The sequence below is a fragment of the Priapulus caudatus genome, unplaced genomic scaffold (genome assembly GCF_000485595.1).
Source record: "Priapulus caudatus unplaced genomic scaffold, Priapulus_caudatus-5.0.1 Scaffold385, whole genome shotgun sequence".
NCBI lineage: Eukaryota > Metazoa > Priapulida > Priapulimorpha > Priapulimorphida > Priapulidae > Priapulus > Priapulus caudatus.
Window position 1 is genome coordinate 108,917 of NW_014577446.1, and position 22,158 is coordinate 131,074.

At 44.4% G+C, this 22,158-nt stretch overlaps 2 protein-coding genes across 3 annotated transcripts in view; one reads left to right on the top strand and one right to left on the bottom strand.

Annotated features, from left to right (window-relative positions):
• Positions 1 to 3,647: 3,647 nt before the first annotated feature.
• Positions 3,648 to 22,158, top strand: part of LOC106809796 — a 91,943-nt gene continuing 73,432 nt past the window's right edge. Inside the window, exons 1-4 of the mRNA XM_014813000.1 lie at positions 3,648 to 3,742; positions 10,420 to 10,496; positions 11,321 to 12,357; positions 13,419 to 13,560. Of these exons, the coding sequence (XP_014668486.1) occupies positions 10,464 to 10,496; positions 11,321 to 12,357; positions 13,419 to 13,560 (1,212 nt within the window). The 5' untranslated portion in view covers positions 3,648 to 3,742; positions 10,420 to 10,463. The remainder of the gene's footprint in view (positions 3,743 to 10,419; positions 10,497 to 11,320; positions 12,358 to 13,418; positions 13,561 to 22,158) is intronic.
• LOC106809799 lies at positions 18,424 to 20,802 on the bottom strand. Of its 2 annotated transcripts, none has more exons than XM_014813005.1 (5): positions 20,710 to 20,802; positions 20,286 to 20,555; positions 19,888 to 20,012; positions 19,134 to 19,211; positions 18,424 to 18,555 (listed from the first exon to the last, which is right to left on the bottom strand). In XM_014813005.1, exons 1-5 carry the CDS (start codon positions 20,770 to 20,772, stop codon positions 18,444 to 18,446), a joined length of 648 nt encoding a protein of 215 aa, XP_014668491.1. In that variant the 5' UTR covers positions 20,773 to 20,802; the 3' UTR covers positions 18,424 to 18,443. The 2 variants fall into 2 exon arrangements, with proteins under 2 accessions (XP_014668491.1, XP_014668490.1); XM_014813004.1 differs by having other exon boundaries at positions 18,454 to 18,577.

Consider the following 22,158-nt stretch of genomic DNA (forward strand, 5'->3'; position numbering starts at 1 on the left):
GGATCTAATTGAGTGTGCTATAAGTGTGAGATCTTAGAGTAGTGCAAATGACACGAAATTCGTATTTGTATTGCAGCGGGGTACTGCTATGCTGACGACATGCACTCAACATTTTTGCTACAAAGTTGTTGTATTGTGAAGTAGACCTACGTTGTCGCTCATACGATGACTTTTCGCATGGTCTCAAAATAAATCTAGTAGAGTCGTGGGAGATACGTATCGAAACACGATGACTATTTATTATAGCATTACACATACAGTCTACATACGTTAAACCAACCCCATATACCAGAAATATACCTATGCCGTATAGTTAAAGTAAGCATTCACAATACGTTCCTAAATAATGCATCTTGCGATTACATCAATCTATACTCGTACAACTAACTCTGTGTTACACAAATATATATTCGGTCTAGTTAAAGTAATTAATCGAGTATGTTAATGACTTAATGCACCCTGCGAGTATATCTATGCTATATCGCGTCACATATTAGTACAATAATAGGCAAGGTACTGCGCGAAAGAAAATACGAAAATCATAATTACCTAGTAGAGTCGTGTGAAATACGATATCAAAACGATGACTGTTTGAGCGTTAGGCTAGTACGTCTTATATATTTTTGAAAATGGCACGTGTCGGAAGCAATGATCACACTCAGATGATCGAGTGCAACGAACAGGCGTCATCAAGCAAGAGGGAATGCCAATCTTTACCTGACCATGATCAATTTTGGAGAACACGAAGTGGATGCCAATCCAGTTGAGCCAAAACAACATCAGAACTATCATGATAGTTTTTCGAAACCCATCTTGCAGCTTTATGCTAAAGATTTATTTTTGGAGTAAATGAGTATCAAATCATCTTCTTGTTTTTCCCCGCCTTCTTCATCATCCTTATCGTCGTCGTTCGTCGACTCTTCTTCTTCTTCTTCTTCTTCTTCTTCTTCTTCTTCTTCTTCTTCTTCTTCTTCTTCTTCCCATTCTCCTCCTCCGCCTACCCCTCCACTTCCTCCTCCGCCTCCTCCTTCTTCTTCTTTGTTTTGTCCTTCTTCTGCTCTTTATTATTATTATTATATAATTATTCCAGAAGTGGGAATCACGGCATTGCCGTGGCCTTCTGGGTTGAACCGTGTTCCAACCTGGGACACTAGGGATTCAATCCAGAATAATTTCGCAGGATTTGTGCATGTCCCAGTAATGCGATTTTCTGTCTGCACTCTTGGCAATTATTATATCTATTATTATTATTATTATTATATTATTATTATTATTATTATCATAATTATTATTATATATTATTATAGTTATTATTATTATTATTATTATTATTATTATTAATATTATTATATTATACCACCATCCTATAAATTTTTTATTAACTACTACTCCTCTTATCTCGGTGTCTTTGTCCAACTCTTGGTTAGGATTCTTACATTTACAGTGGCAAGTAAGTGTGTTACATAAAGAAAACATGAGTAAAATATGACACGGAAGGAATTTCAAAAAACAATAACTGTCGTTAATAGTATAAGAAGCTCCGACTTTTTTTTCAATTTCTCCGCCTGAGTCCGCATAATCTTTCGTATGTTCCTCACCATTATGTCTCTCAAAACGGTAAATTAATTTCATGTATTCAATTTCTTTGAAATCATGAGGATTATATTCAATTTGCAAACTCTGAAGTTAGATACTCAAGGATCAATTAAAGTCTGCAAATTTCGGCTAGGACAGACCGCTTATTTAGAAATCCATCGCTTCCCTCCGTCAACAAACAATAAATAAATACAATGTAAACAGACTAGACATTTTCCACGCATGTTAAGATGCAACGAACGCGTGGGATATATTCGTGGAGAGTTTTAATAGCATTTTATAAATACTAGAAACAGCTAGTAAAAAATCAGCCAAACGTAGGTAATTCATTAACGTGGGCCGGCGTGATGAGTTTTTGATAGTTTGTATATGAAATGTAATTAGGCCTACTGTTAGATAAAGCGAGGTTTTTTCAATGTAATATATGTAATTGTAATGAACGCCATAATAGTGTGAATATGAATGTACTCAGTCATAGTTACTACGCTATATGATTAATGCCTTGTAGCCTATCTAGTCGCAGGCGCGCAAATCCAGTTTGAAAATGGGGGGGGGGACACCGGTAGCGAGCACGCGCAGAGGGGGGTCTGGGGGGGCCATCCCCCACAAATTTTTTGAAATTGAGAGCCCCGCTCCAGATGCGTTTTCTGCGCGAGTAGGGGGGGGGTCCGGATACGCCTGGAACCCCCCCCCCCCCTGTACACGCCCCTGCAGCACACACACACACAGCACACACACACACACACAGCACACTATCAACACACAACCACACACACACCCAACACAGCACACACCCGATCACACACACACACACACACACGACACACACACAACACAACACACACACACACACACACACACACATGGCATTTGGTTTGTGATACAGAGTTACGAAAAGGGTGTCCACATGCAGTCATAAAATCAAGAAAAGCAAAAAGCCAGAAAAATCATCATTTGGTGTTGAGGCTGATCAGAAAATATATTGGTCCGTTATATTATTTGTTAGTCTATCAGTAACATATGAGTGGGCGGGGAAATTGAGCACGCTAGGGGTGAGGACAGGGGAACTGAGAGGTGAATAGCTGTATATATAATATCATAAATTTTGCAATGAAAATTACATTATTAAAACGCGATGCTCCGTTACCAGTTGTCGCTCTTTGCGTGAAATAGCTCATGTTCCCAACTAAATCCTTGAAATCAGTGTCTAATGTGAGTGATATCTCATAAACTTTCATAAACATACTTTTTCTGAGATTTCTGCATAAGACTTATAAATATAAAAAAAAACGTGTTAAAAAAGAAACGTACTAAATTTATCAAAACCTTTTTTCTTAATTGTGCAGTTGATCAATTATTATGCTCTAAAATGCACTTGACTACAAAAAGCTGTTCAAAAAAAAAGGAAAGAAGACCAATCGTTTGACGCACATCACACCACGGAATAAAAGGTTCTCACTTCACAAAGACAACACACACCACACACACACACAACACACACACACCACACACACACACAACACAGCACACACACACACACACACACACACACACACACACACACCACACACGGCATGCCACACACCATCACACACAACACACACACAATCAACACACACACATCCACACACACACGTACACAGAAAAGAAGATAGCCGGGAAAAAAAACACACACACACACACACACAACACACCACACTACACACAAAAATCATGTGATCCAAATCATCGGGGGACATTTGATATGAATGTCCCGCCCTCTGAAAAATTCGTGGGGACATGTCCCCCTGTCCCCCCATGGATTTGCGCCCCTGTCTAGCTGCATATTGTTATATGCAGACAACATATTGTATTGTTTGTAATGTACTTGTTGATAATTACCGAAATAGACACATTAACAAAATCATGCAGAAAACCCGCAGAACGATGATGATATACGGTCACAGACAGATTACCAGCTACCCGATACAGTAAAAAAAATTTCATTGGTCGCTGTTAAAATTAGTGTTTCACGGAAACATTCACATGAGGGCGCCATCAGCTGAGGCGGAATTTGGAAAGCAACAGGTTGTTGTAACTTGTAGTTGTAGTTGTTATTAATGTTTCATTCGCATACACTGACGCGTATTTTAATACCGAAATTATGGTAAGTAAAAATAGTTTAAACTAACATTTGGCTAATACTTAATCGTACTAATCGTTAGAGATAAGCCAATAAGATAAGATCATCTGGTTTTGAGTAACGGTCGGTAGCACCGTCGCCGTCGGTACAGCCTACAGTACAGGCATCCATTGGAAGTTATGTGACCCAGGAATGCAGGATATGACTCCCTACTAGTACTACATTGGAAAATATTTTAGAAATTTAGCTATGCTGAATACTGAATAGGCTCAAATCCGGGTTCGCGCATGCGCAGTAGCTGACTGAATGATTCATATTTTGATTCAATGGACCGTCTCAATAAAAAAAAAAAGGTAAATAAACACGAAATGTATTTACTATCAAAGTTTTAATGTTTCTCTACTCTAGTTTGCCTATTATTGCCGATAATTACCCGTAAATGCTGGTCAAATGCTCATCTGCAACACACAAGTACACCGCACGCCCGCCCTGTGCACAAACAACATGAATAAGAAAGCAGGTAGGAAAACGTGATCGCAAAATTCGCTCGACGCTCGCTTTATTTCTACTTCTACTTCTATACTGGACTGTCCGTAAGGAATAAACGTCCAGTGCTATAGCTAGCCATGGGGTGTGACCTAGCTTGGGTAGTGGGTACATGTTAGCATTTTAGCCGATTACAGAACGAAAAGACAACAAACAGCCTCCATATTGGTATCTATGTGTAGCTAAATGTTCACTTGTTTGAATTATAACTCTGTCCTTTGTTGTACCTACTTCTGCCAGAGATATCTCGGGAAATCCTGCAGGAAATGTTCTCTCCGTGAAAATGTAAACCGGACGAGATGTCTGTTTATACACGAGTAATGGGGCGCATTGCATGCCGGAATGAGCTGCTGCCTGCCTCCGAGCTCCGTTTCGAGGCCCGCCAAGCCAAGCATAATGCGCGCGGGCATGACGTCACACACACCACTACAGTGATTGGTCGAAAGATCGAGTAGCGCTGTTGGGGATTTTCGGATGATGCGTCCGGTTTACATTTTCACGGAGAGAAAATTTTCTGCAGGAATTCACGAGATATCTCTGGCGGGAGTAGGTAAGAACAAAGGACAGAGTTATAATTCGAGCATTTTACCGGCCTTTACGGGTAATTACCGGCAATAATAGGCGAAATAGAGTACAGAAACATTAAGACTGGTAGTAAATACATTTCGTGTTTATTTACCTTTTTTTTATTGAGACGTTTCAAGTGCCTGTGATGATGAAGGTCATGTTTCACTGTTCGGGGTCTCAAATTATCCGTAACATAATCAAAACGTTGAAATCATCAGTGCCTCCTGACAGACAACTGAAATGAGCATCATTACTTACATTCCCACCAATGCTGTAATTTGTGTATTTAAAGTAGATTAAAAGAAAGTAGTAGAGCCTACAACCTGATCCTGCACGACATAAAACGACAACCAGTGCACTTACAGACCATCAGTGCAATGGGTTGGGTTGTAGGGTATACTGAAACTGGTTGAAACAATAAAACAAATGACAGGTAATTAAAGATAAAGTAATAATAGATATAAGGTTGGCTAGGCCTAGCTGACACTAATGAGGTAATTTGTGTATTACATCCAGGTAAATAACCTAAGCAAAAGACACACATAACCTCAATTATATGGTATAGTAGTAATGCACCGGCATGGGCAGGAAGTTCCCCTAAATTTGTCCCATGACATTTTATACTAAATTTAGGGCACATCTTATATCCAGTTGTGTTGTATAACACAAAATAAGGTTCTTACTAAACGCAGCTAGATAGTTTTTATAACAAAGGTCAACACGATTCACTTGAGTTTCGTATGGTTCACTCGGTACATGATGCGTAAGATCTATATTACTTCATGACCTTGCTGGAGGCAACCTGCGAAAACTTGTGTGATCGCAGTACGTAAATCGGTAGGAATCTACGGAATTTCACAATTGAAATGTGGTGCTGGCATTTAGGATGGAACACGTGGTGCCTACATGACAAGCTTGACAGGTTTAGATGTAGTGATAATAAGCCATCAGGTATCATGTGCACATTCATGTTCAATCTAATTAGGAATGCTATAAAACATAGAATAGAGAGGTGTACCGGTATCTATATAATATATGTCGATGTATATAGAAAGCGTAAATGTATGTAGATCTAGAAGCAATATAAGATATATCTAGAAATCCTACAGTTTCCTGCATTAAACTGTTTTAACCATAATCCTAACCTTAAATCTAACCCTAACATAATATTATTACAAAAACCCTAATCTATCTGTGAACGTAATCTAAGTAAGAGGATAATGTATTATGACATGGTGGCAACAGGTTCGAAATATATAATCACTGGATGGAAACTGTAGGAAACCTGATTATCTCACCAGGGGCGGATGCAGGATTTTGTCTAGGGGGGGGGGTGCAGGTGGCAAAGGGCACTTTGAGATTTTGTTAAGGGCAACTGAAGCGGCGGCTGCGCCGCCGCTTTGTGTGCGAGGACCGCAGGTGCGAAGGAACCGGTGGGGGGTCGGGGGGACCTCCCCCAGAAAATTTTTAAAAATCGGACTCCTTTTTATGCATTTTCAGAGCATATGAGGCGAAATTTTTGTACTTCAAGTGTTGTCATAGCAATGAAACAGACAATTCCAGTACAAGGCAAAATCCACAAAGCCACAAAAACCATCAAATTGCTTGAAATTAACTGCCATCAGAGCGACAAAATACTAGTACCCGGTGAAATCAAACTGCGATATGGATTGAACACACTTTTATTACAAAAGAAAATTAAAATCATTACATGTACTAATTTATATGCTTTCCGTTTCATACATCTAATATATATTTGATCTTCTACGTATAAACTTTGAACGTAACTTGATTTCAATGGTCTGTATTATTCTATTAAAACTACTTCAGTACACTCTTGCCAAGGGGCGTGTCGGAGTTGTCCATGAGGGTCCACCTGTAACCGAATTGGGGAGGACGCGGAGGGGTAGGGGGTCCTCCCCGCGACAATTCTTTTGAAATGTAGACCCCTCAGCATGCGTTTTCTGCGCGGCGGTGGGGGGTCCGCGGACCCTGGCACCCACAGCCCCGTACACGCGGTGCCGTAGTACTTCCTTTTACCAATCTAGATCAAATGAGTGGGTTTGCCAGGAGAGATTTATAGTACTTACTAAGTCCGTTTTAGTAAAAACTGCAAGATAACTATCGAAAACTTCGGAATAAAATTATTGAAGCGAAAAAGTAGAGGGGGGTTATTATCGCAGAGGGTCCAGTCTATAACAAGGCATCACGGTGGCGCAGCTGCCGGCGATCTGTCGGCAGCCCAGAACAAACGTCGGTGGCCCGTCCCCCAAAAACTCTCGGCAAACATCAACTTATTTTTCAGTATTGTTCTGCTTACAACTCTAATTTATTTTTTTAAATTTGGAGAAAAGAAAATTCCCTGGGCCGAACAACGGCACTTAATTTTTGGGGGGGTGAGGGGGGTCGTGCGCACCCCCCCCCCCCCTGGCGATGCCGCCCTGCTACCGTTTAGTCTCATTTTAAGAAGTGCGCTCTCTTGGGGCTTGAGGGCGTCTGTATGTATTCGCATCGCGTCGGTTCTGACTCTGCTCTGTCTCTGTCTTTCTCGTTGGCTCTATCTTCTCTTCGCGCTCCCTGGTGGGCGGGTGCGGGTGGCAGGGGTCTCGGGGGTCTCTCTCTCTCCTGCTTTCGTCTGCTCTGCTCGTCTCTCTCTCGGTCTTCGGGCTTGTCTCGTCTGTCTCGGCTCTCTCGCTGCTCTCTCTCTCCTCTCTCTCGGTGGGTCGTGTGTGTGTTGCTTCTCTCTCTGCTCTCTGTCGTCCTTCTTTCCTTCCCTCTCCCTCTCCCTCTCCCATTCCTCGTCCTCTATCTTTCTCTGCTCTCGCTCTCTCGTGCTTCGTCTCTCTCTTCTCTGTCTCGGTGGTAGGGGGGGGTTAATACTAGTGGTGTGGTCATATGATATTAGTATATTGTATGTATATTTGGAGTGGATTGGGACAGCATTTGGATTAGGTAGGTGAATAGGTATCGGCGCGCTCCTTTGTGCTTATCTAGTGATCCCTAGTGTTACATCTAGTGATCCTGCATGTATGGTAGACGGTGTGATACTACGTGAATAAGGTCGAGTAATGCCTATTCCAATCAGAGCTGCACGCACTTTGTACGGATATTTTTGATATGTGTTATCTTTTAGACAGTGTGCCATGTACTATTCAATGGGGGCAATCATTAGCCTTTTAAATACCACACTTGCTATCGCTGAGTTTTAATATAAAGAGCACGTAAACCGTTGGATTTATGTTTTCTTCATAATATATCATATGGTACGTTCGAGTTCGCGCCCTCCCTCTCTCTCTCTTCATCACTCCCCATCCTTCCCTCTCTCCGTCCCCTCCTCTCCCTTCCTCTCTGCGTCTGCACATGCATAGATATTGCAGTTTGTTGCTACAGTGCGGGTAAGTAAACAAAGTTACCAACTAAAAGCCAGAAAGATTAGTATAGTATAGCCTGAGCATCCTTGGCACAGCATACTGATGCATGGTCACTGTTGTTCTTCTGCTAAATGTAGATGCGCCTATTATGCAACCACCAAGTATGGCAATACCAGCACTAGTAAGTAGTAGAGCTATAGAGTTCTTAAAATGTGCAGAACATCTGGACTGGGAAGATGTAGTCGAGAGCGCATAGAAGACTCTTAGCTAGATATGGGCAAGTTATTTTTTAGAATCTGTGCCACAGTACTTGAATTATGTTAAACTGTCATGTGAATACTGAAATGTCGTGCTTTCAAAAGTAGCCATAATGCTGAATAGGGTATATGTTTATTATTATTATTTATATTATCAGGAGTATATCAATATGTATATCAATATGTATATCAATTATTGATATACTCCTGATATTATCAGGATTAAGATAAATTGATATCAGGAGTAAATACACGCATTATTATTATTTATTATTATTTACTCCTGATATTATGTACGGAAACAGTTAGGCCTAAAAAAAGACGTTTGTTTCCGGTAACGAGCTGGAAAAAATTTGACACGGTAGGCAGGCGAAATTTTTTTTTATCAAATATTTTTCATTTCTTTTTGTATTCTAACAATAATTGTTTTATACTTATAACATCCCATATATAATGACTTCAAAGTCAAATCAATGCATTCACTGATCGATATCACGTTGGGATTTTGTTTTTAAATATGAAATCTTTTTTTGTTTTTTGATCACAATAAAAGGTTTCGACACGGCGGTTTAAAATGGACTCGGTCGGGTTAGCGGAAACAAACGTATTTATTTAGGCCTTATTCATTCGAAACCACCTGCTCAGTGCTATTATGTCAGAAGTCTTATTGAGTACTTGGGTTGGGTTTGCTAGTAATGCCTTGAGGCAACTGTTTCTCTTTTCTTCAGTTCTTTTGTTGAGTAATAGTGCTCGGAATATAAGTATTTTTTGAAGTAATCCAACCAGGCATTTCAAGGACAGTTACAGCTAGATATGTAGATAGGGGGAGGCAGGCAGGCACACATACTGGCATACTGGCAGATATATAGGTATCAAATTGTATTTTTTGCAGAACAAAGCTATTGCTGTCATTGGGTCAATAAAACATTTGACATAGCCAGATAGAGCAGTTACTGGTTTTTTTGCCATGGAAACACTTGCTGTCGTGGCCATATTGAAGTTCGATCCCTGGATATAGTAGACAGTTGTTGTGAATCAGAATGTTAACGTCATACATGTGCAAGCACGCTGCCTCACAAAATTCACACGACCAATTATACTTCCGGGACGATATTGGGAGGGTCGGTCGCGTCGCAACATGTGAGAAATATTTCGAGAGTGGCCTAGGTGCGCATCCTCAATCGGTTCGTGTAGAGCTGTACATTTTAGGGCTTTAGTTGTAATGTTGAGGGCTGTATCGGTGGCCCTATTATTCACGCTACCCACGCATGGCTAACTCCGTCATTGACAATGCCGGCATTGACGCAGTAGACGCTGAAAGTCTATTTTACGATGGCTGTTTTTTTCCTGTGTCCTTATCTGTAACTGTAGCTGAGTTTTCTTTTACGTGAAAACGTCATACTCCGTTCCGTCTAGCTAAGTGCGAGGTCAGGTTGCATAGAAACCGCAAGGCTCCCTCTTCACAAACCTGGAGCTCAAAATCAAATTCAGTGATGTAATTTAGGCGTGGTGGACATTAAAACAGGGTTTAACTAGACGCTAGAGCCAAGTGACGACACGTAGTGTAGTGTTGCAGTTGTAATGTAAGTTGATACTTCCGTACGCAGCCGTATTGTGTGAAATGACGTGTAAACAAATACGCGTGCGTGGGTGCGGGCTGTAGTGTACACGCAAACGTGCTCAAGAAATTTACTCACGTACGGCTCTCGTACTCTAATTACATCTAATGAATGACGTACATGGCACGAGAGATTCCGAAACAATGTCACTGAAGTCGGATAACGGAGAATTCGAGAAGAACTGACTGTGACAGACTGACTGACTGAACTACTTTTGCTTTCGCGTTCGACAGCAGATTGTCTATTTACAGCGCGTCAGGATTTCTGTAGGCCAAGCCGCGCAGGGCCACAGAAATCTGAATGCTGACGGTCTGACTTTGACACAATATTCGCGTTTTCAGAGACGTTGCTGGCAGACGACTCGGCGCTGTCTCGTGGCCAGGAGATGAACCGGACCTCGGCGTGGCACGGCCGAGAGGTGAATACACAGCGAGCGCGAGCGGGTGACGTCCCACGATGTGCTTAAACAAACTCCGGTAACATTGTAACGCGTAGATCTGCCGTGGATGCGTGCGGCGGTGCTTTTCCGGCGTGCGTTCTCCCGATACAGCGTGACTGCAGTCGGGGTATTGTCAGGGCGTGGACTACAGATACCATAGATCTTATCTAACAGGTACATTAGGCCCTATAGGATATCTATGGTCGGGACCTAACCCCCCCCTCCCGCTCAATCTGTTTGAGAAACACTGCCCTAGTGGGATTGCCCCATGAGGCCTGGCACTTAGAGTAAGTTCGGTTTGTGATCGATGTGTGCTGCACCCCGTGCAACACATATCGCGTCCCAGATCTGCCAGCGTGTGTTTTCTTACTGTCAGTGAGCGCGTACGGAAGATTCACATGCATATATACACATAAACATGTCTGCGGCGCGCACTGCCGCACGTGGAAGAACGTACCTCCCTACAGCAAACAGTGAGTCTCCCTAGCAGAGCAGTGAAGCTCTAGCGGCGATGTCCCGGTGGCAGATTGTGGGGATTCACGGGATGTGGGCTCTTCAAGCGGTAGTGATGCCCGACGTGACGTGAGACCGTAGATTGAGGAGAGATCTTCTAGAGATTTAATTGACCACCGATGTAGAGATAAGAAGATTGATGGGGCTTCACGGAAGTGCGCCATCGCTTCTCTCTTGGGCATGCGCACGACGTAGCGTCGCAGCGAGTGCGACAAGAGAGCAGTCGTCGTCGTCGTGCGAGACGCGCATGTTGACTGGTGGTTCGCGCTCACTCTCCGCCTCTCTTGCAGGATACGTGTGGCACGAGGCCAGTCTTCAAGTCGCTGTCCAGCCACGCGATGAACGAGCCTAGCGGCAACGAGAGGCTGGCCGGACGCAGGATGCTCGTCGTAATGGCAACCGCGCTGCGCCACGCGTCCTCCGACACGAGTCTCGACTGCGAGGCGTCGTCGTCGTCGCCGCGGCAACCGGACGCCGAGCATCGTCTCGCGGGTCGGCGAGACAAGCTGTGCCTCTCGGCAGAGTGTCTCAGCGTGTCGCCGCAGCATCGAGGCGACGTCTCGCCCGTGAGCGGCACGGGCAGCGACTGTCTCACCGACCCGGGATTGGTCTCGGCCGGCGGCGCCGGCGGCGGTGGGGACTTCCTGGATCCCTCCCAGCTCCCGCGGGACAGGTCCCGGGGCAGACAAGCCTGCGCTCACAGCGGCGACTCTGCCGTTGACGTGTCGGCAGACTGCGAGCGTGAGGGCGCCACCGGCAGCACGTTCGGAACGTCGCCGTCGCTAGAGGAGGACCCATGGAATGCTGCGGCGTGCCGGGTGTCGCTAGAGGGCGCCGCTTCCCGAGTATCGGCGGCCATGTCGGGTCACGAATCGCAGTGCGGTGGCATCACATCAGAGACCGCCGAATTCGGTGCCACGGCGACCGTCGCCGTGCCGATGAACCCCGCCTCCGCAATGTGTTTCCCGGCAACAGACTCCTTAGCAACTGACGTGTTTGCGACGGACGACGCACGGACAGAACTCAGCGAAGGAAAGCCAGCGAGACGAATCCTTGGAGCCCGTCCGGCTCCGCGCGCCGACTTTGCCGCCGCCACCGTCTTGCCATCGGGATCGCTCAGTCGGCACTCGATATCGCTGCCTGTCTCGAGCCCGGCGACCCCCGTCTCGCCTCATCCTCTCGCGGGCATCTTCGCGGTGCACAGGGTCGCCACGTTTCCGAGCGTCGTCATCAGCGATCACAGCACGGCCGACGACGGCGCGGCGTCCGCGAACTCTACCGGGTCATCGGGGTCGTTCTCGTTCAACCTACACTCACCAGAGGGCAGGTAAGTCGCGCGGCAGCGTCGGTGCTGCACGGGAGAGTTTCGTGCCTTCGCTTAAATGGCTTCTTGTTTGCGGTAACCTGGGAAATCCCTCGATGTTGGAAATATTATAAACGGCTGTGGTTATCGGAATGAAGGAGTCTGAGGTGTCATAACTGTTGAAAAGTGCTGTACAAACGTTACGTTGTAGTACTGTGATGCTCATAGTCATAATAGTTTATGATGTTCCTGACACCGGGTTTCCTGCCTAGCATGTCTATCATGCTTACTTGAAGCAAATCGAAAGTAATGTATAGCTGGTAGCCTCGTAGTCACGTTGGATGCCTGGTAATGTTAGAATGATATAATATAATATAATATAATATAATATAATATAATATAATTAGTAATATTAGAGTAGATAATTGGAGATTGTGCACAGGTATAAATTAGCGAGACTGTGCGCCTGGAGAGTGATTAATTGTGAGTAGTGCTGTGGGAACGTTAATCTTAGTATGATCGTATACTATTGTATACTCTAGCAGAGAGATCATGTGCCTGCTCACCTGTTAGAATCACCCTGCTCTGGGAAATTCTGGCATGGCATGCCTACGACAATACATGTGCAGGGAATGACGAGTTTTGTCGTGATGAGCTGCTTGTAGGGTACTAGTGCTCGTAGGGTCTATGTCCCCCTGACCTCTGTTTGACCTCGCTCGTTAAGCTATTTCAGACTAACCCTAACCCTAATCCTAATCCTAACCCTAACCCTAACCCTAACCCTAACCCTAACCCTATATATATTATATATTATATATATATATATATTAGTCAGAACGAGCGAGGTCAAACAGAGGTCAAGGGGACATAGACCTTATCTGCGCTACTAGTAGTCTCAAAGTTGAGTTATTCATCCAAGTGTAGCAGGGTTCAGGTTCTTGTCTTTTATTAAAACTGCTAATGTGGCAATTGTAATTCGCTCGTCTAGGAGAAGTTTCCAAAGTACACCATCACATCCAATGCATGTGGGAAATAGGTACAGAGTGCAACATCTTCTCGTTACCGAGGCAACCACTTATGTTTAGCTTCTACAGGGAGAACCCGGCGATGGAGAGGAAGCTGTCGACGGGGAGCACCTGTTCTGACACGTCTTCCATTTCCTGCTTCTCCGGAGCGTCGTCGTTAGAGGAGGCTGAGGAGCGCAGCTCGTCACGGAGAAAGAAGAAGGTACGTGCGTGCGCGGGTAATTTGCCATGTGCTAGATGCAAACGTTTCGTATAAACTTTTTTTCTTACAAAAACAATCGTTGGCTATTGCTGGAACTTACTGAAAGCTTTACGATGCCCTCGACGAATCGTCGGCGTTTCACGACCGATTCCCGCTCTCCCACCATGGGCCACCCACAGTCCTTGCAGTCGTACAGCTTAACTTTGGGAAGCTGCGATTATCGACACGTGTCAAAGGGTAGTTACTCGGAGGCTCTAGTACAGATCCAACAAATGTGTGCGGTTGCGACACATGAGTGAACTTACGCGAAGAACGAGATCGGGAGAGGGGTGTGAGAACTCAATTGAGCAGCCAACACAACTTCCTTGGGCCTGTGGCAGCCACGTTTGGTATATTTTATTACAAATAACGAGTTTATATGCTGAGACATATAGAGATGCTAAGGTCTAGGAACGATTGCCCTTACTGAGCAAATGAATATGAGTACACTGCGAGGTAATAGGGAGAATCGAACACCTTGCAGTAATCAAAGCAGCAATTTGGCAGTGCAGAAGCTGGGCGCATTGCCAATCGTAAGGCTTTATTGTATTTGTGTGGACTTACAGTGATTACGTCACGAATTTATAGCACCATTAAGTAGTATATTTGTGTGTTATTTGTACAAAATAAAATGTATGAAAATACAATTAGTGTTTCTGTTTATTTTTCATGCTTATATACCTTCTTTATATGCCCTAATTTGCCGGTGAAAAACAGAGAGACGCCAGTATCTGAACAGTACTGGGGGAATAGTGTTAGACAACAGAAATTACCAAATCGTCTAGATTTTTGCAAATTTAACCAACGTAAAAACATTTTTATCAGATGAGAGTTTGGGGATATATTTAGTAACGTTGGTTCTTACTTTGAATGTAAAAAAAGGGCAATTTTTTTAAACAAATTTTACCATGGAAAATTCGTGACGTAGTCAATTTAAGGACGTATGGATGTGAACGCATAACCACTTGCACAGCATTCTATGACTACTCAGGATGCAGTATGCTCGCGATAGCAGCAGTTACCATGGAAGTGGTTACCATGGAAGTGGTTACCATGGAAGTGGTTACCATGGAAGTGGTCACCATGGAAGTGGTCACCATGGAAGTGGTCACCATGGAACTGCTCGCTGTGGAAGCAGTCACAATGATGGCACTCTCCAGGGAGTTGGTGACCATGAAAGTGGTCACAGTGGAATTAATCACCATGGAAGTGGTAACCATGTAAGCAGTTGCCAATAAGGAGGTCACTGATGACAATAAAAAGGATTAGCATGCCGGAAGTGGTCACCATGTAAGTGATGCTAGGATGCTATAGCCCATCTCTCAGGGTATCAGTGGCAGCCGCAACACCATACCCTCTCCGGGGGTCAAACTGGGGATGATCGTTGCTTATTTGGAATCCAATGCCATGATGTGTTCATTCCAACATGGAATCTGCATCCATGGAAACTTAGTTTGGAATCTAACAGGCATGTTAAATTGACTGAGGCGACCCTGGTCATGGCGAATGAGTGACGTCAAGTGACCTTGATTGCACCTGCATGACCAAGGATCCTTCGTGCTCTAATAATACCGCTATTATAGCTCTTATTAGCTTTTTTATTAGCTCTTGATATTATTAGCTCATATATTAGCTCTTAGCTGATATATTGTGACACTCCTGATAACATCCATGAGGCTGCATGCATGAAGTTCATCACCGTTGCGAAAATATTTGGGGCATAGAACCTCACAGTAATTCTTACTTGGGGCATTGCAACGCATGCGCAATGCATGCGCGCCGATGCGGTAAGAATGCGGGCAGGTAATATGTGTCAACTGGTAGTGTGTGTGCGCGTGTGTGCGTGCGTGCGTGCGTGCGAGTGTGTGTGCGCGCATGTGTGCGTGCACGGTAATCCCTCGCTTGCTCAATCACTCGGTTACTCACACACTCACTCATCTATTCATACACTATCCATCTATCTGTCGCTCGCACTCTTCATGTTACTCGCCCCCTTTTCTGTGTGAAAAGTTTGTGTTTTCAAAATTTGGAGTGGCCTTGAGTGGTCGTTGCTCACTAGATTGTTTGGTTCAGGCGTGTTTTAAGTCGTTCTGGCTGTAGCAACCGATGTTCTACATACGTGGTTAGATAGATGGGCGGAATTTCAAAAGTTAGTTTAGTGAATGCTTTCTCTCTCTCTCTCTCGCTTTCTCTTTTTTTTCCGCTCCTGCTTTCATTCTCTCTCTCGCTCTCCCTTTCTTCCTCTACCTCTCTTCCTCTCCCTCTGTGACGGTTTATGGTGAAGCAGAATTGCGAATGCCTGTACCTGTGCAGCTCAGCATTTGTAGCAGGAAAGCTTACAGGGATGGCGTATCATACTTAGTTATGCGTGGGCATCCGTCCGGTTTCAGTGGAAGTCAACTGTCATTGCCCGCATGGTTATTACGAGTCGATCATAATATTAGCTTGTTACTAGATTGTCGGTCGTGCGTGCACCCGCATTCACCCAATTACACACGCTCGTTCGCTACGCACGCAAGCACGCACACACGCACGCGATCAGACACGCCACTGTACATAAACGCGTGCGCACGCACGCAGGTTGTCCCATGCACGCACACGCACACGCACACGCACACGCACAAACGCGCATGCACGTACGCATCTCCGCCGTGGACGTGAAAGGAAAATCCCATGTGACGAGAAGTAATGTGCAAGGGGAAATATCCGGGGCACTGCTACTGCTGCCGCTGCTGCTGCCGTCGCTGCTGCTGCTGCTGTTGTTAGTGCTGTTGTTGCTGTTGCTGCTGCTGTTGTTGTTGTTGTTGTTGTTGCTGCTGCTGCTGCTGCTGCTGTTGTTGTTGTTGCTGTTGCTGTTACTGCTGCTGCTGCTGCTGCTGGTGGTGGTGGTGGCTGTGCTGCTGGTGGTTGGTGGCGGTGGTGCTAGTGGTGGCAACTGTTGATTCTGTATTGTTGACTGCTTCCGTGAACGCGACGTGTTATAGTTGCTTCATTATAGCATATACTTTCACGCCGGGAGCATGACATATTATTAGACATTTCACTGTGACTCACGAGTTTAATTAACAGTGATCCATCGCAAATACGTCGTAAAATAATGGTGAGTAGGATTTGGAGAGATATATAATATTGAGAAAAAGAGAGAGAGAGAGTGCACGCGCGCAAGCGAAAGAGACACAGAAAAACCGAGCGATGGTGAAAAAAAGAAAGAAAGAAAGAGAGAGAGAAAGACAGAGAGAGAGAGAGAGAGAGAGAGAGAGAGAGAGAGAGAGAGAGAGAGAAAGAGAAAGAGAAAGTAAGAGAGAGAGAGAGAGGAGAGCAGAGAGAGAGAGACGAGAGAGAGAGAGCGAGAGAGAGAGAGAGAGAGAGACGAGAGACAGAGACAGAGACAAGACAGAGGACAGAGACAGAGACAGAGACAGAGACAGAGACAGAGACAGAGACAGGACAGAGACAGAGACAGAGACAGAGACAGAGAGAGAAGGGCGAGGGAGGGAGGTCTGGTGGTAGTAGCATCACTTCAAGAGCTAATAATACTAATAGGTACACACGCACGCACGTACGCACGTACGCACGCACGCACGCACGCACGCACGCACGCCACCGCACGCACCACGCACGCACACACAACACACACACACACACACACACACACACACACATTCTGTGTTGTGTTCTGTTTCATATAGAAACTCAGAAAATATTCGACAAAGTTTGTTTGACGGTTCTTTCTAACCAAGTATATTCATTGGAACAAAGTCAACGTGATACACTAACAACTAGGTTACAAATTGCTACAATATCAAACTATTAACCACAAACACAACACACACACACACACACACACACACACACACACACACACACACACACACACACACACACGCGCAACTTCCAAGTACATCAGATAATTAGATTAGCAAGCCGAATACTACAGCCGCAGACGGACAGCAGCATGCAATGCCTGACACACAAGTGAGGACACAAGTGAGGACACTCACGCCAATCAGCCAGCTGACACACAGCACAGGTAACAGCGCAGAAGCAAGAACAACTACCAGATGTGCCGCGGGAACACAAGACACAGACACAGACATAAGCGGATCACCGAAGCTACGGGAATGAGACGCGAATAGATTTCGACATGTTCACACTCCTTGTTTGTACTATATGTTCATACTCCAAGGAGGTTGGCTACTCGTTGCTGAGTGAGGTGACTTCTTTCGCAATCTCCTGATCATTAGTGAGAGTTTGGGTCGTTTTGCGCAGGTTGAAGGTGTTCTGTTAGGAGAGAGAAAAATAAACGTGACATTAGACTATGGAAGAGGCATGGGAAAGATGTCGAATATGTGTTATAGGAAGAAGTAAGAACGCGAATATTGAAGGGGCAAAAAGTTATTGGTGAAATCTACAGCACTTGGTGAATATCAGATTAATATGATGAGATAGACAAAAATGTTGCAATGACTTTGATTGCGTTTTTAAAATGAATGTACTGTCACCGTACCTTTGTGTGATAGCATATTGTGATGCCATCTCATTGACGCTATCTTGTCTGCAATGAAAAAGAAAGACGTTGGGATGTCATGAAAAGGACAATGGTTGCTTGAGGGTAATGAAGTATTGAAATATGTCTTATTGTCGGGAGAAAGTCATGTGTGTCCCCAGTGGAATGCGGCATGAATACAAAAGGGTGTATTTGTGGTGAATAATTTGGCTTTCATGCATTAGACATCATTTGCACTTGATATGTGTTCTCAGTGCATTCAGAATGGTTGTAATGAGATATTGGTGACGCTTATTACCGAGACGAACTTTGGGGTTGTGTGTCTGGTATGAACTCTTCATCGGATGTGTGCGCTATAGCAGCACTTGGTGTGATGTGCCGGGCAGCAGGCGTTGGTCCGATGTGTGGCTGAGCATGTGTTCGTCCGATGGGTCGCGGAGCAGGTCATGCTGTTTGGACAAGTCGTTTGGACTGTAAATTGTTTGTATGAGAATGATTCGCATAAAGGTGTTCTTACCGATGCACATGGTTGTAAACATGTGATGATTCTTGAAGTAATAGAAGTCCAACTTTAAGAACAATGAGAACTGGTTAAAGTGTGTGATAAATGACTGAGCAATAGATGAAGTGCAATGATGTAGTGGGTAGTGAAATGTATGAATGTACTCGATGATATGCGGTGCCTGTGGGAGTCTTTATTTTGGGTGTGAAACGTAATGTTGGGTATTTTATATTGTTGGCATTTGGCATAAATACGGAAATAGTGTGCAATGTGAGGAAATGAAGGCGTTGTAGTCATGTGTATTTGTTGCTGTTGTGAGGTGTGGTGTGTGCGTAATATATTGTCTGTTAGGCATGCATCATGTGCAATTGTGCATCATGGTGTAGGGCCACTATTTATAACTGTATATAGTTTATGTACAATGCATGATGATAACAGTAGAGTTCGGTTCGGATGCGAAATTAACATAGATATGAGCAAAAGCATTGTGCTGTGTAGGTTTTGTGATGTATAAGGTCTACTTACGAGTCTTTTGCTGTCACTTCTTCTTCATCGGCCTCAGCTATTTGGAATAGCTTCACTGCTTCCATTGCGTGTTTGTTTCTGTACATTAAGAAAGATGATGTTATTCAAGAAATGAATAGTTGGAACTTAGCAATGCCAATATGGTTGGGAAGAGTTCGTAGCATGAGCAGAAAAAATTACACATTGAAAGACATTGTGCAATTTGTTGTCGATATTGAAATGCGAACAGGGGTAGCACATGTATATAAAGTTTGTTAGAAAAGCGATGGTTGGCATAGAGCAGTGAGCATGTAAACCGTAGGGAGTTTTTGCTTGTGCATCACTACGGGATTAGTACGTTTTTGGAGTAAGTGATGCGACTGCGTTGCTATAACATTTTGTGCAGTTTTGAGTTTAATAGGAAGAGGTTGATAGCAGTACTAGAGAGATAAGGCGAAAAGCCAACATTGAGAGTTGTGTAGGGTCTAACTTTTGACTGAGCTGATTCCCCTCGTGTGCGCAGGGCTAACGTATATTGGCCGCATTGGCAATATGATATCAAGAGCTAATAATTGGTATTATTAGAGAATTAAGAGGTATAAGAGAAATAAAGGTAAGAGGTATATTAAGAGGTATAAGAGAATAATTAAGAGGTATAAGAGAATAAAAGAGGTATTATTAGCTCTTGATGATATGTATGAATGGCGACAGAAGAGGAAGTAACGTAGCAATGATATAGTAACACATGATGTGGCCCTTCGATACAAATGCTTACCTTGTATTCATGAGTTGATGTTGGTAGTGTGTGAGGGTGACATTGTGGCTTTTCAAACCTGCGACAAATCTCTGTCCCTCCTCTCGGGTGACATGTTCATAATTCTTCTTTAGGAAGAAGTAGTTCTGTTATATAAGAAAGAAATAGGCAAGATGAATGAGTGTCTCTCGGTGAATTGTTGTAATGGTATGAGACAACGTGCGAGTAAGGTCAAGTGCAAAAATGTTCAGCACACGTGCGTTCGAGAAAGGTCATAGATGCTATCTACTCGAGAGAAACGTGTACTTTAACTGAGACGCAGATTTTGAGGAAGGGAAGATAGCGAGGAATGTGCTTCATTGGAATCTGGATGTATCTGCATGTGACTTTGCAATAATGAAAGGATATAAAAGTAGTACCATGGATTGGTTTCCAGGGCGTTTGAACGTGAACACTTTGCCGATTTGCATGCGTTGTAGTTCGCGGAAGGCCTGCATTCCAGCATCTTTGTTTTTGATGTGGTGTATGTGCTGTTCATGTCGCATGGATGTGATGGATCCTGGAGAGAGTAGAATCCACTGTGCGGGGGTTTTCTTTATCAGCGGACGAGATTGTTGTAGATGCTGCGCAGTGGGTAGATGAGCAGTGCTAGTTGCGGCAGACGCACCCGCTAAGTCTAGGTCAGCGATCTATGGGAAACAGAAAAAAAGTCGAGTTAATACAAGAAATCGTGAACATACGAATGAGAGTGTTTATAGGTGGCAGAGAATTTAGAGGGATGGTCAAGAGCAAGCGATATATATGTTCTTGGTCGAGAAAGGTGACTGTCGAAATCAGACTTACAATGAGGCGTTTGTTGGAGTCGAGAGAGAAGCCCTGATTGAGTCCTGTGTGAATAATGCACATCTCGACGAAACTTGCAGCAGCGTGCTGAGTACGCTCGTCGATGATAAGTGGGAGCACTTCATCAAAGACATCAGTTCCATCTTTATGGCATTTAGCCAGAAAGAAAAGAGCTGCGGTAGGTGCGGAAAGACGAAGAATCTGTCCTTTAGCCTGACTATATACATGGCTATGGCATGTGAAAAAAAACGGATAAATATTGTAATATTGTTACATGAATGTGTACATCATGAGAAAAGGGGAAGATTTCGTGTGGTTATGTTGGTGTGAATGAGGCAAGTTTGAGTTGAGTAAAGTTGTGGTACGGTTTCAAGACAAATACGAGTGTTTATAAAGAGGAGGTCTGGTGCATTGTGCTGCTCACGAATTGGAAAGGGCGCAATAATCTGAAGACATGTGTTAAGATGAATTTCGCTCTGTATTTCGCTTGCTCGCGCAGCCAAGGCGCGCAAGTTTAATAGCTCTTTTATATCGTTATACTTATATATAACCCCCCCCTTGATATCTATTTGATATCTAACCCCCTTGATATCTATCGAATTTATAGGCGGACCGCCTCCGCCCTCCCCCCTTTATATCCTGTTATATCAGCGACATTAATGATCATTAAATTTGGAAGCGCTCCTAAATGGAGGCTATCACCCTGTTGCTTTCGACCAAGCGAAGTCCAGGCGAAGTCCAGCGAACGAAGCGAACATCCCCACAGCCCGCTCTGTATTTCGTGTGTCGATCAGCGAAGTCCAGCGAAGTCGAGGCGAAACCGAAGCCGGACCATACCTCCCGCTCTGTATTTCGTCGTGCTCGCGACCAGCGAAGTCGAGCGAAACGAGTGAACATGCCCTCGCTTCTATATTCGTTGGCTCCGCTGCAGGGCAAGGCGAGCGATAAAAAGCAACACATATCCTCGTCTCGATTTCTCGCTTGCTCGATCAGCAACGATAGTCCAGCGGAAGTCGGCAGCGAAACAAAGTTGAAATATGCCCTCCACTCTGTATTTCGTGGCTCTCGACCAGCGAAGTCCAGCGAAACGTAGTGAACATCCATTCGTGCGCCGTCTAATATTTCGTTTGCTGCGCGCAAGCGACAGGCGAGCGAAAACAAAGCAAACATACTCCTGCGTCTCGATTTCGCTTGCTCGAGCAACGAAGTCCAGCGAAGTCCAGCGAAACAAAGCGAACATGCCCCCACTCTGTATTTCGTGTGCTCGACCAGCGAAGTCCAGCGAAACGAACGTGAACAATGCCGCCCGCTCTATATTTCCGTTTGCTCGCGCAGCGAAGGCGAGCGAAATGAAGCGAACATATCCCTCTCTCACTTTCCGGTGCGGTTGCTCGAAAAACGAAGTCCCAGCGAAGGTCCAGCGCGATAACGCAAGAGCCGAACTATGAC